Raw genomic sequence first — 13,201 nt, 5'->3', positions numbered from 1 at the left:
GGTGCTGCAGGGCCGGGTGTGTGGGGACTTAGTTTAGTGGCATTCATGCCTGCAGACACTAGCCAGTGCAGTCTCTCTTTAGTAGGTCCTGAAAATAAATCTACCCAACTTTTCCTTCTGTCAGGCTTTGCTCTGGGCATTCATATGCAGGGTTGGGTTCCTTGGTGTTGAATGGTTTTGGTTTCATGGGGTTGGGATGGGGGAGGGAAATGCTGTGTTGTAATAACAAGCAGTTGTGTGTGCAGTCAGTATCCTTCAGTTCCTGCGAGCCATCCTCAGACAGAACTTCTCTTCCTCCCTGCTGGTGCTCGTAGTCCAGCCCACAGCCCAAAGCAGGATGGAGCCATCATTGTCAGAGGACGATGCCTCCCTGTATCCACTGGCCACGTGGCAGGTGCTCTCGCTTGTTGTCAGTCTGCAGAACCTTCTGGTCCAGGTATATTTACAGACCTAAATAAACACGGATTAGTCTGAGGAAAAACGCCTCAAATAACATGGCCCAAGGGAATTTTTCCCCTTCTTCACCCCTTACAGAATGACAGAAATTTGATCTGTCAGGAAGCATTAGACTATATTCTCCCACCACAGCCAGTGCAGGGCTGTTATATACAGTTCATCCTCCAGGACTTTGCCCAATCCAGCATGCTTTCACCATTTCCCTTGGGACACTGCTGCTCAGTCTTATAATTTCTGAACTAAGTTCTGGCCTCATACGTCTTTATGGTGAACTGAGTGCAGAGCTGGCTTTGTAAGTGCATTGTATATTGCATGCCCTGGGGACGATGAAAAGTGTGATTTGCCTAAGCTGCACCTTTTGCACCTCCTGTCTCTTGAACTTTCCTCTCTCAACAACCATCGCCCTCATTCTTTTCTCTGTGTTTTCAGAAAGACCTATTGCTGTCTCAGACTGTTGTTACCTGCCTGGAAGTCTTGGTGGAGTACCTGCATAGGAGGAACCAGGGCATCGGTAAACCTGCCCAGTCCTTGCTCATTTGGGTCTCAATCCTACTGAGTCTTCTGGCCCTGATCCAACAAGCACATCTGACGTCAAGCCTGTGGCTACAGTCCCATTAAAATCAAAGGAACTATTTGTGTGCCTAAAGTTAATCATGTGCTTCAGTGCTCTGTTGGACTGAGGCCAGAACACCTAGGCCCCTGCAGAACTGAGCCCTTGCTGTGGTCACGAACCCATCCCATGGTTGGTTTTCAGAAGAACAAAAATCATGTTCCCCATCTTCATGTCTGCTATGATTGAAAAGACTAGATATCGTGGGAATGGGATTCAGAACCTTTCACCTGCTGGTCATTTGTTCCACTCTTTGAGACCAGAACAACTAGGTGACCGAGGGGCCCGAGAATGGATATGGAACCTTTTACCTGTAGGTTGCCAGTTGGACTTTGGTCCCAGGTTAGGGCACAGGGAAATGGGATATGGAAATGGTGGGATTCCCAGAGACCAAGAGTTCAATGCAGAATTTGAACTCAAGAAGCCCACGTCACAGTGTGCTCTGCTGACGTGTAGATTTCTTACAGCTGAGCCAGTGGAATAGACGGTTTCCCTTAGTTTCAGCCTCTTGATACAGGGCAGTGGGCTCTGTCTTCAGTCTTGACACAGAAGAGTTCCCTGCTCTATGACCCATTTGAATCAGTCAATGAATCAGTCACAGAGGGTACGTCTACCCAGCAAGGAGGAGCCCATGGCAGCAAATCTCAGGCCTTGGTGTAACACATTGCTAGGGATACCCAGAGCTGTGAGTCACTGCGTTACCTCTCTACCTCAACAAAAGTGAGCTTTGCTGGAGGTTAGATTATGTCAGCTCCCTGCCCCACCAGTCTGTCTTCCTGACCAGCAAACTCCTCAAGGCTCTCCCAGCCCAAACCATGCCTCACAGGCCAGGCCGGCTCCAGGATTTTTGCCGCCCCAAGCGGCGGGGAAAAAAAAAAAAGCCGCAATTGCGATTGGCGCCTGCTTCACTGCACCACTTTCGTCTTCGGTGGCCGGTCCTTCCCTCCGAGAGGGACTGAGGGACCTGCTGCCGAATTGCCATGGAAGAGCCCAATGTGCCACCCCTTCCCCTTGGCCGCCCCAAGCACCTGGTTGCTGAGCAGGGCCGCCCAGAGGATTCAGGGGGCCTGGGGCAAAGCAATTTCGGGGGCCCCTTACATAAAAAAAAAGTTGCAATACTATAGAATACTATATTCTTGTGGAGGCCTGGGGCAAATTGCCCCACTTACCCCCCCCTCTGGGCAGCCCTGTTGCTGAGCTGGTGCCTGGAGCTGGCCCTGCTTGCAGGTAACTATCAGTGAACTCCAGCCACCCAGCTCCTCAAAGTGGCATTTCTCTGCAATGCACAGCACCTATCACCGTACATTCACCGAGGATATTACATTTGCTGCTCTGTTAAATAGTCAGTACATTACATTTTAATTTAACTGGGGTAAACACAGCCTCTCTTCAACCACAGCACTGAATGGGTTTATGGTAAAGGTAAAACAAGTTTATTAAACAAAAGTGATGGTTAAGTGATACCAAGTAAAAAGGATAAAGATACAAATGGTTACAAGCAAATAAAAGTGAAAACAGGCCTCTAAAAGACTAAAACTTAATCTAGCAAGATACAGTCTTTGTTCAAGATAGTCTCCCCCCCCCCCCCCCCCCCCCCCCCCCCCCCCCCCCCCCCCCCCCCCCCCCCCCCCCCCCCCCCCCCGAGTTGTCTTTCCAGCTTTTTCTGGCAGGATCCATTACAGTGATCAAATTGCTTGGTTCCTTTGTCTCCTGAGGAGAAGGATATGGAATCTCTCTCTGTTTGCTATAGCCCCAAGGGGACTGTGTTTCTCTTACAAGTCAGGAAGGCCTCTTGGTGATTCAGTCTCCTGTTTTTCTGTGGGATGCAGGAGCCATCTTAATTCTCTGTCTCTAGAGTTCACAATCAGGATAACCCCCATTGGTTTAACTTCATAGCTTTGTTTATTGTTAATATCTAAATTGAGGTAAACCCACATTCCTTTGTCTAGGACACACCTGTTTATTACCTTTCCCTAGGGTTGACTGTCTGGTCGTAATCATGTTAGAGAGAATTCATAACTTCACATATAACATTAAAACATGCATTTTACAGTGATATTAATAACCAGCATGTTATTAGCTTTCATGTGATGCCTTACACAATATCATGATGACAGTGTTGGATACAGCGAGTTGGCTGGGGTGATGAGAGACAATGTACCCTGTGTCAGTGGGCATTAAGGGCTCTTAGGGTCACTGCTAGATCTACAGACTCCGGCTTGCGGGGCTCTCACTACAGCACTAAAATAATTTTGTAGACACTAGGCTTCAGGCTGGAGCTCAGGATCTGAAGCCCACTGCCATCCCTAGGTGTCAGAGCCCAAGCTCCACTTTGAGCTGAAACTTCAAAGCGGGCTACACAGCTATTTTTAGAGCACTAACTCTTGGCTGGGAGGCTTGCTTAGATCCATTCATAGATTTCAAAGGCAAAAGGGACCTTTGTGATCATCTAGTCTGACCTCCTGTATAACCCAAGCCATGGAATTATTTTGGGGACATTCTTAGAGCAGATATTTTTGAAAAATACCAATCTTGATTTACAAATGATCAATGATGGAGAATCGACCATGACCCTTGTTAAATTGTTCCAATGGTTAATTACCTTCCCTGTTAAAAATCTACACCTAATTTCCAGTCTGAATTTGTCTAGCTTCAACTTCTAGCCATTGGATCATGTTACACATTTCTCTGCTAGATTGAAGAGCCCATTATTAATTATTTGTTCCCCCACGTAGATAGTTGCAGACTATGATCACTTCACCCCTTAACCTTCTCTTTGTTAAGCGAAATAGATTGACCTCCTTGAGTCTATTGCTATAAGGTATGTCTTCTAATCCTTTAATCATTCTCTTGTCTTTTCTCTGAACTCTCTCCAATTTATCAACATCCTTCTTGAATGGTGGGCACCAGAACTGGACATAGTATTCTAGCAGCAGTCACACCAGTGCCAAATAGAGGTAAAATACCCTCTCTACTCCAACTCAAGATTCACCTGTTAGTGTGTCCAAGAATCACATTGGCCCTTTTGGCCACAGAATCACTGGGAACTGACATTTAGGTGATTAACCACCACAACCCCTAAATCTTTTTCAGAGTCACTGCTTCTCCAGATAGAGTCCCCCATCATGTTGATATAACCTAAATTTTTTGTACCTAGTTTACATTTAGCCATATTAAAATTGTTTGCTTGCACTCAGTTTACAAAGCAATCCAGATCACTCTGGATCAGTGACCTGTCCTCTTCATTATTTATCACTCCCTCAATTTTTGTGTCATCTGCAAACTTTATCAGGGATGAGTTTATGTTTTCTTCCAGGTCATTGATAAAAATACTAAATAGGCTAGGGCCAAGAAAACATCCCTGCAGAACTCTGCTGGAAACACATCTACTTGATGACGATTCCCCATTTACAGTTACATTTTGAGACTTGTCAGCCCATTTATAATCTGTTTAGTTGGGTCATGTTAATTTTATATTGTTCTAGTTTTTTAATCAAAATGCTGTGTGGTACCAAGTCAAATGTCTTAAAGAAGTCTAAGGATAATATGTCGACACTATTGTCTTTATCAACCAAACTTATAACCTCATCAAAAAAAAAAAAGTTGCTTTGCATTAATTACATTACCCTCCCTTAATTCTTTATTAATCAAGTCCCATATCAGCTGTTCCCTTATCTTGCCTGAGATCAATGTGGCTTACAGGCATATGATTATCCTGTTATTCTGTTTACCCTTCTAGTCTTCTGGAACTTCCCCATACTCCAAGACTTACTGAAAAATCAGTATTAATGGTCCAATGAACTTCTCAGCCAGCTCTTTTAAAACTTTTATATGCTGGTTATCTAGAGCTGACGATTTAAAAATGTCCAACTTTAGTAGTTTCTGTTTGACATCCTCCAGAGATACTAGTGGAATGGATTGTTATTATCTAATGATGAGACTATTTCATCTGTTTTTTGCCCCAAATACAGAACAGATATATTTATTGAAGACATCTGCCTTTTCTTCATTATTAGTGATAATTCCACCAGTTATATCTAGTAATAGACCAATACCATTGTCAGGATTCTTTTTGTTGCTAATATAGTTAAAAAACTCTTTCTTATTGACCTTCTCTCTGGTGGCTACAGATTTCTCCTTGCGTCCCTTTGTTTCCCGTATCAGTTTTCTACAGTTCCTAACTTCTGACTTATATTCATTGCTATCAAGTTCCCCTTTTTTCCATTTGTTATATATATATATATATATATATATATATATATATATATAACACTGGATATATTTTATAGCTGCTTTCACTTCATTTTCAGGTTCATTTTTAACCAGCACTGGCTTCTTCCTCGATTGTGGCTTTGTAGGCATCTCTAGTAAGGTGTTCTTAAATGATTCCCAATTATCATTCAAATTTTTCTTATTAAATTCTTCCTCCCAGCTGGTTTGGCTCGCAAGTGCTTTGTGAAATTGGCCCTATTAAAGCACCAAGTATATATATTACTGGTCTGGACTTAATTCTGCTTTCCCATTATAAATGTGATTAATTCATGATCACTTATACCTAAGCTACCATTAATTTATAGTTCTGTGATTTAGTTCTGCTTCTGTGGGCTGTGTAAACATACCCAGAGAGAGAACACCAAAAAATGAATGGGCACCAAACAAAAGGGACATTGTTGGCAGGGAGGAAATTAGTAAATGAAAATGTGATGTTACAGATGAATGCCACTCAGTAGCCCAAGTGTGTCTTTGATAAAGTCCCCATCGAATAAAAGAGAGAGCAGATTAGGAGGAGATTCCCACTGATTCAATATTAAACAGGTCACATGCTGTTTCAGCATTTCAGCAACAGTCTAATATCACTAACTGTGGAGTTTGGAGTATCCTAGTTTGGAATTCTAAGAAAGGGGAAAACAGTATGGATCTGTTTTTATGGCCGTAGTTCCCAGAACCCCAGGTCAGGATTGGGGTCCCATTGTGCTGGCTGCTATAGAAATACACTGGAAGATATGCTCCCTACCTGGGTAAGAGCTTACAACCTAAGAAGGTGAATGACCTACAAAAGGTGGGGAGACAACCAAATAGATTCAGTTTTTCTGTACACTCTGAGCTTGTTTACGCACCCAGTTGCAGCAGTTTGATTTTAAACTGATTTAGCTAAAACTGGTACAGAAGGCTATGTGGATACTCCTTTTGATCTGAACCAGGCTTATTTAGCTTAAATAGATTAGGAAGGTGCTTAAGCAAAACTAAAATAAGCCACTTAAACTGAAATGGGAGTGTCCACAGGGCTTTTAGTCAATTTAACTAAACTAGTTTTATTAAACCTTTGCAAACTTTCCTGGGGGAATTCTGTGCCAAAAAAATACAAATTCTGCACACAATATTTGAAAGTTCTGCAAAAATCTGCATATTTTGTTTGTCAAAATAACACAGCATAATCATGCCAGTTACAATTATTTTGGTAATTTATTTTAAAATATCTCTCAGCAAGTGTGTCTGTAACAATATAGACCAAAAAGAAAAACATTCTGGCAATTTTTTTTTTGACAGATAGATTCCTTACAAGGCATATTAAGACAGAACTTTGTGCCATTCATTTAAACTGCAATACAGAACTGTATTTCCTGCACCTGTCATAAGCAGTGCAAAGGCTTGGGGGAGTCGGGGTAATAGAGGAGCTGAGGGAGAGAGAAGGAGCCTAGGAATGAACCAGGAGGGTGTTGGGTGTGGGTGGGAGGTTTTTCTTTGGGGGTGGGGATTGTTACGGTGTCGGGAAGCCTCCTCCATTCAGACCCTGGCTGACCCCAGAGCTCTCCTACTCAGTCAGGCGCTTCTGCCCCTGTCCCCGCACCCCTCATCCCCATGGGTCTCAGCAGCCCCACAACCTCGTCCCCAGGCTCCACGCTGTCACCCCACTAGCTCCTGAGCCCATGCTCCAGTTTGTCCTGCCCACTAGCCATTCTGAACCCCAGTCTGTGACCGCCCCCCAGCAGCCCTGTGTGCCCCACTCTGTCCTAACCTGGCTCTGCAGGCAGGGTGCTGTGATGAACTTTTACTCGTGGGGGAATTATGCAGAACTGGACATAGAATTTTATATTTTCCCACATAAAATATATTTTGCCTAAGAAGTGCTCCAGTTCTGCTCTTTGCCCACCCGAGGCCACTGTGGCGCTAGTACAGCTGGCGTGAACGCAGCTGGCTAGTCTGGTGCCACAGCGACCTCTGATGGGCAAAAGGTGGAATTGTAGCACTGCAGGCAAAATGTTTTTTATGCGGGAAAATACAAAATTATGCAAGACAGATGAATTCTATGCATCCACAGATGTGCAGATTTCCCCCAGGAGTAAAGGCCTAAATGTACACACTGAGCTCTTGTTTTCATTACTAAATCCCCTTCAAATCTAGCTGACTGCCCCATATCCTATCCTTAATTAGTTGGCCTAATCACTTTGAGTATCACAAAAGAAATAGGCCTTGCAGAAGAATTTGAAGAGGAGAAGGTAGTGGCCTTTTGGATGAGGCTGGGGAGAGACTTCCAGAAGTAGAGGCAGTGTGGAAGAAGGCATGAAGATGGCTGTGGGTGAAGTGGGCAGACAAGGCTAGTATAAGTCACAGAGCAGAGGGGAAGGGGTAAGGATTTCTCCATGAAAATATAGTGGGGTGTAATTCTTTATGGGTGTACACTATTAACACACGGTCATATGTAGGTGATGATAGTATCTGTCACAGTGAGAGGAGAACCTGGATATCCCTTGTAGTTCTTGGCTAGGAATAGCCCCCTACTCTTTCTGAAAACTGCCCCTGGAGATCTGTTTAACCATCACTTGCACAAATGCCAGAGATGGGGAGAAGGCAACTGGGCTTACTGTGTCAGATGATTGGCTCATCGGATGCTGCAGCCTCCACACCCAGTACTTCACTGTCGTGTCTGAATTAAAAATGAGCTAAAGTGCTGGTGTGAGGCCCCAAACCAGAAAGCAGTGGTTAAAGAAGAGGCTAACCCTTTGGTCTCCTAGCCAATAAACCCTCTCCTGATGAAAGGATATAAAACAAATACCACGTTTGTCTCCTGTGGCTTGATGTCTCGCAGGAAGAACAGAAGGATTTGACATGAAGGAACACTCTTATCTAAGAGCACCCTGCCACTGCAGTTTTTAAAATCACCTGTGATGGATTTCTCTTCTTGCTTCTCCAGCACTCCATGTCGTCTCACAGCCCTGGAATCGATTCTTGCTCTTCACGCTACTGGATGGTGGCGAGAACTCCTTCCTTCGTCCAGAAATTCTCAGGCTGATGACTTTGGTGAGACAGTTCTGCAAATCTATTGTGTATTAGTACAATGCAAGTGTGTACATTATTGGACGATACATCATAAGTTTACCTCCCAACATGCACACTTCCATTGCTTTCATTCTGTAACTGTATTCTTGGCCCATAATTGGACAACAAACTAAGAATCTTGAAGTGCAGAAGGGAAGTCCCCTACACATTTTGCCCTTTAGGTGGATACACCCTGTTCTTCCTCTGTGTAACATTCCCATCATACGTGGGGGCGGGGAGAGAAAAGAGAATATGTGGTTTTCTTTGCTTTACTGCATTGTTGAAGCACTGGTCTCACATGTCAAATATGTGTGAAGATATTGTTGAAAGAAAGACGATGGCAGCTGATCTAAGACTCTGCCCTTCCCTACCTGAGGTCTTGCCTGCACAAGAAAGTTGCACTGGTTTAACTTCAGTTTCAACGGATTTAGTCAAACCAGTGAAAACCCCTGTGTGGATACTCTTATTTCAGTTTAAGGATGGTTTATTTTGGTTAGGCTTCAACTGATTCTTAATTGACTAAAGCTAAACTGAAATAAGCCTGATTTAAACCTTAAGTAGAGTGTTTGCACAGTTTTTTGCATTTGTTTGACTAAACTGGTTTAAAATCTCACCTTTGGTGAAGTGAAGCTTCCTTGTGTAGCTGTAGATGAGTCACTGCTGGAATTAGTGTGACTTCTGTTATTAAATGCCCCTTTTTCCTGTTGGTCAAGTTTGTGAGATATCGGAGCAGCGATATTATTTCTCAAAGTGAAATTAGCCAGATACTCCAAGAGGCAGCAAAAGCCAAGTTAGCAGAGCTTCCTGGTGCCACATCCCACGCCCTGCGCCTCTTTCTACTTCAGGTAAGAGTGCTGACAAGGCCCAGGAGGAAAAGGGAGTTGGGGACATGTGAGAAGAGGTTAGAAGAAGGGGAACCTGCAAACAATCTCTTCTGTTTTTGCTATGAGACTTGGGAAACGCTTCGGGTTCTGTGAGGTAGAAGATAATGGGTTAGGGAGGATCCCACAGATGATCAGCTTGGCTGTTTGTGTCTGGTGCAGTCAGGGAGGTACTGTGGAACAGGAAAGCAAAACGTTTCAAGCAGTGCCCAGATTGTATTGTTTATGAGCCCCTCTGCCTATTGAATTTCACCCTTTATAATAAGAAGAGCGTGGGGTTCATTGCTATGGAGGGGGGAGTGGGGGAAGTAAGGGATGGAGATGTGAAGGAACAAACCAGTTAGTTGCCCTTTGGTCTGGAAATCATCCCTTTCCTTTGGTATTCAGCTTCAGAGTGGGAGTTGTGAGATGGAGCCAGCCCAGGAAGGGACCATTCAGACCTTGCTGGAGAGTCTCCCAGCCAGGACCAGGACCTGTCTAAGCCCACAGGACATGGTGTATCCTTTTGCAAGACACACATCCTTGGTAAATCACATTGCTAAGCAAGGCGCAGCAGTTGGGCTAGGGGTGATATTTAATCTGTTGCTCATGCCATCTTCCCTTCCAGCTAAGACTGAATGAGAGTAAGAATGTATTCAGTACATCTCCACTTGTTGCAAATGCCAAGAGCCTCATGCCGAGAATTGGCCATGGGCATCATGTGATGAAAAAAATCCTAATTGTGCAGAAAAGGGATTAATGATACCTAGCCCCTTGCTACCTGTGCTTGGAATGGTGTCCTGGTGGGATGATATTTGTCCATCAGAGACAGCTTGAGGAGTGAGTATAGGACTGGGTACTAGGAACATTTGGTCATGGCCCCATTTTTGACTCCTCCCTACGCCGAGTGATTCACTTAACTTCTCTGTCTGCCTCAGTTTTTCCATCTGTTAACTGGTGCTGCTACTCATTTTTCTTTCCTCACAGGGGTGACATGAAGATAACTGGATGCTTAGAAAGCATTTTGAAAACGACCACCATTATGCAAGGACTAGGTATTATTGTTAGTCCTTATTAAAAGGGCAGGTATGTCTTGTGGCATTGTCAAGCATCTCCCCTACCCACCATGGGCTAGAAGCAGAGTTGTTGGGCACTGCTTGCAATTACAACTAGCTCTTCTCAACCAGAAGGGTCATTTAGCCCAAAGTTGCTATTGTTGGGGGTTGGGAAATAGAGTATATGCCTAATTAAGCGGCTACTTGTCTCTAAAATTAGCTGCTTTAGCCTGCCTGACTTTTTCACACTGCATTGTCTCAGCCAGCTAATGCCCCAGACACTGTCTCTGTTCTTGTGCCTGTGCAGGGGACTCAGTCCAAAGTGCTGCTGAAGCTAATGCTGTTGTGAGCCACCTGCAGTGCAGTGACTGTGAGGCATCTCTGTTGCCTTTGACAATCACATGGGAGTCGCCCCTTAAGGAGCCATCTTTTAAGTAAAACCCCCACTGGGTGGCTGGCGCCACCCTCAGGATTCCTGCCAGAGTGGTTCCACTATCATCCCATGTTGGGAGCTGAGGTTTGCTCCAGAATAAAAGTTCTCAACCTGCACGTATTGATCCCATTCCCCATGAGGTTCCCTGCAAATGTCTTTTTTACAGGTAGAGGGGGTAGCGCCCTGAGTCATCTCCCTTATTCCTTGCCTCTGGGCTGTTGCAACTGGTCTTGCGATGCGAGGGAGGCCCATAAATCCTTGCACTGTTTTTTACAAAGGATTCTGGCTCCATCTGAATAGGAATGGTGATGAATGACTGCATGTGAGGGTCACTGTATGGAAAAGCGAGAATCCTCTAGTTGAAAGTCAAGCTTTTAAGTTTAACGTTGTCTGGAAAGCCGTTCCCCTCCCCACAGCCAGAACCCAGTTTTAGGGAGAGGACACGCGTAGTAGCTTCTCAGCAACATGTGTTGAGCACAGCCCAAACAGTATCAGAGGGGTAGCTGTGTTAGTCTGGATCTGTAAAAAGCAACAAACAGTCAATTACAACGGCGAGTTGGGTTTTCCTGGTTTGTCCTTATCTTTGGTTTTCCATTCATGCCACCAACGTCAGATGCCTGGGAGGAGTCGCTGTGTCTCTCTCGCACATTGCAGACTGAAACAAGAGGAGGGAGCACATGAAGCAGAAAAATAAGAAATGGACAGAGGAAAAAGACCATTCCTGCCTTTTTCCCCAGAGAGTGGCTTAGAAAGGAGCAATGACAGAAACGGTTGATAGCTGGTTTTCAAAAGTTCTGTGTTTACTGTTGTTGAAAAGCAATCACAAAATAAAACGTTTCATTCCCTCTTCTTTCTATTCATTTGTTAGAAATGGCTTGGTTGAAACCTATCCTACAGGTCAGACTTGCATTCACTGAGAGCACAGCACTGCACTTCCCAGGTGGTATGTGTGGGGGAAGGGGGTGTCTCAGCCTGTAGCAACAGTTAAAATAGATTGAAACACAAGGAGGAGCTTTCAGCACACTAACCAGCAAGGAGGATGAGTGCTGCTTACCTAAGCCAGAGCATAGCAGCTCCTCTCTGCTTATAGTAGAGATGGGGGATCTGTGTCACAAAGACACAGGCAACCCCTTCCTTCCACTTGACAGACTTGTAGATGCAATGAAATCAATTTCCTACTTGTCTATATAAAAGTCACTTCTCCAGAACTCTGGTAGTATCTGAATGTGTCATGGATCATAAATCTTATTATCACAACCCGCCAGCTACTACTGCTAGCCATAGCCAAACCTTTTATGTTAATTGCTTGTTCCTGAAACACCTCCAGTAGTTTATCATCCATTTTCTTTCCCATTCAAATGCCCTCTTCTCATCCTCAAACACCTTTACAACTGTCGGTGAGGGAAAGGTCCCAGACAGGTGTTGTGGGAGGAGCTGTGTAGCCCCAAAGGGGGCTGGTGGGCAAGCGGATGTAAGGCGGGAGAGGGCGTTTCCCAGGGCTGTTGCTGCAGCCAGCCAAAGCCTTTAGGAAGGAGAAGAGAGCAAGGGGTGTTGTTGCCCGCTAGGGCCCATGGTGTGGTGTCAACTGGCCATAGGCAGTCTCCTGTTGCTCCATGCAGTGTACAGCCCTGCCTCTTTCTTTGTTAGTATAGTGGTGAGTATCCCCCCCTGTCACTTGGGAGACTGGGGTTCAATTCCCTGATGGGGAGAGCACTACCTTTTGAATGAGGAGAAAGAAATGCCTTGCCCAGCCAGCACATTCCTCATCTTCTCCTTCTCTGGTGACTTCCGCTCACACTTCCCGCCTTGGTGCTGATTTTCGCCTCCAGAGAGACAATTAGCCCACAAGGCCACCCCTGCCCTAGCAAAAGCCTCTGCATCACCTCCCGCCACTGGGCCCAGCTTCAAGACCTGCACGTCAGGGCACGCTTCAGAGTCACAAAGGGAAATACTGTGGCCAAGGGCATGAGGACCATCGCCCAGCCTAACGTGTGGCAGCTGGTGAAAGGGCGAGGAAGAGAGAAAAGCGGACAGGCAGCAGGCTGGCCTCCTGTCTTTTTTCCTTTTGTTACGATTTTAACGGGGACAGGAATGGAGAGACTTGAGAAATAGCTGCGGTCGTAGGTGAGGTCGGCGGCCGACCCCAGAGCGCAGAAATGGGCAGTTCCCACTCAGCTGCTGTGTCACCCAGCGACTGGCCGTGATCTTATAGTGGTGAGGAGTTTGCACTGTGGCCGCAGCAGCCTGCCTTGGAATCCGAGTCACGTCTTTGCTTTTTGGTGGGGGATCTCCTGACACAAGCCCAGTGGCTCAGCCTGATTGCGTCCATTTGCAAAGAGAGCCAAGAGCTGGTGCCTACTTTCCGCTTGGTAAAGGAACGTCAATGAGGTAAATCCATCAGGAAAAGAGTAATGGGGATGAGTAATGGGAAGTTTCCCTGGGCGCCAATGTCTGGAAGCAGCGTGTTCCA

General features: G+C 45.3%; 1 protein-coding gene across 2 annotated transcripts in view; it reads left to right on the top strand.

Annotated features, from left to right (window-relative positions):
• The window catches only part of MEI1 (meiotic double-stranded break formation protein 1), a 54,383-nt gene extending 42,858 nt beyond the window's left edge, over window positions 1-11,525 (top strand). Inside the window, exons 26-31 of one of the 2 annotated variants that reach the window (XM_050953889.1) lie at window positions 246-436; window positions 886-967; window positions 8,259-8,365; window positions 9,097-9,228; window positions 9,652-9,761; window positions 11,345-11,525. In XM_050953889.1, the coding sequence (XP_050809846.1) occupies window positions 246-436; window positions 886-967; window positions 8,259-8,365; window positions 9,097-9,228; window positions 9,652-9,761; window positions 11,345-11,390 (668 nt within the window). In that variant the 3' untranslated portion in view covers window positions 11,391-11,525. The remainder of the gene's footprint in view (window positions 1-245; window positions 437-885; window positions 968-8,258; window positions 8,366-9,096; window positions 9,229-9,651; window positions 9,762-11,344) is intronic. The other variant, XM_050953899.1, reaches the window with a different exon arrangement.
• The last annotated feature ends 1,676 nt before the right edge of the window (window positions 11,526-13,201 follow it).

Source organism: Gopherus flavomarginatus, chromosome 1 (assembly GCF_025201925.1).
Source record: "Gopherus flavomarginatus isolate rGopFla2 chromosome 1, rGopFla2.mat.asm, whole genome shotgun sequence".
Taxonomy (NCBI): domain Eukaryota; kingdom Metazoa; phylum Chordata; order Testudines; family Testudinidae; genus Gopherus; species Gopherus flavomarginatus.
This window is presented reverse-complemented; position numbering and strand designations above follow the sequence as displayed.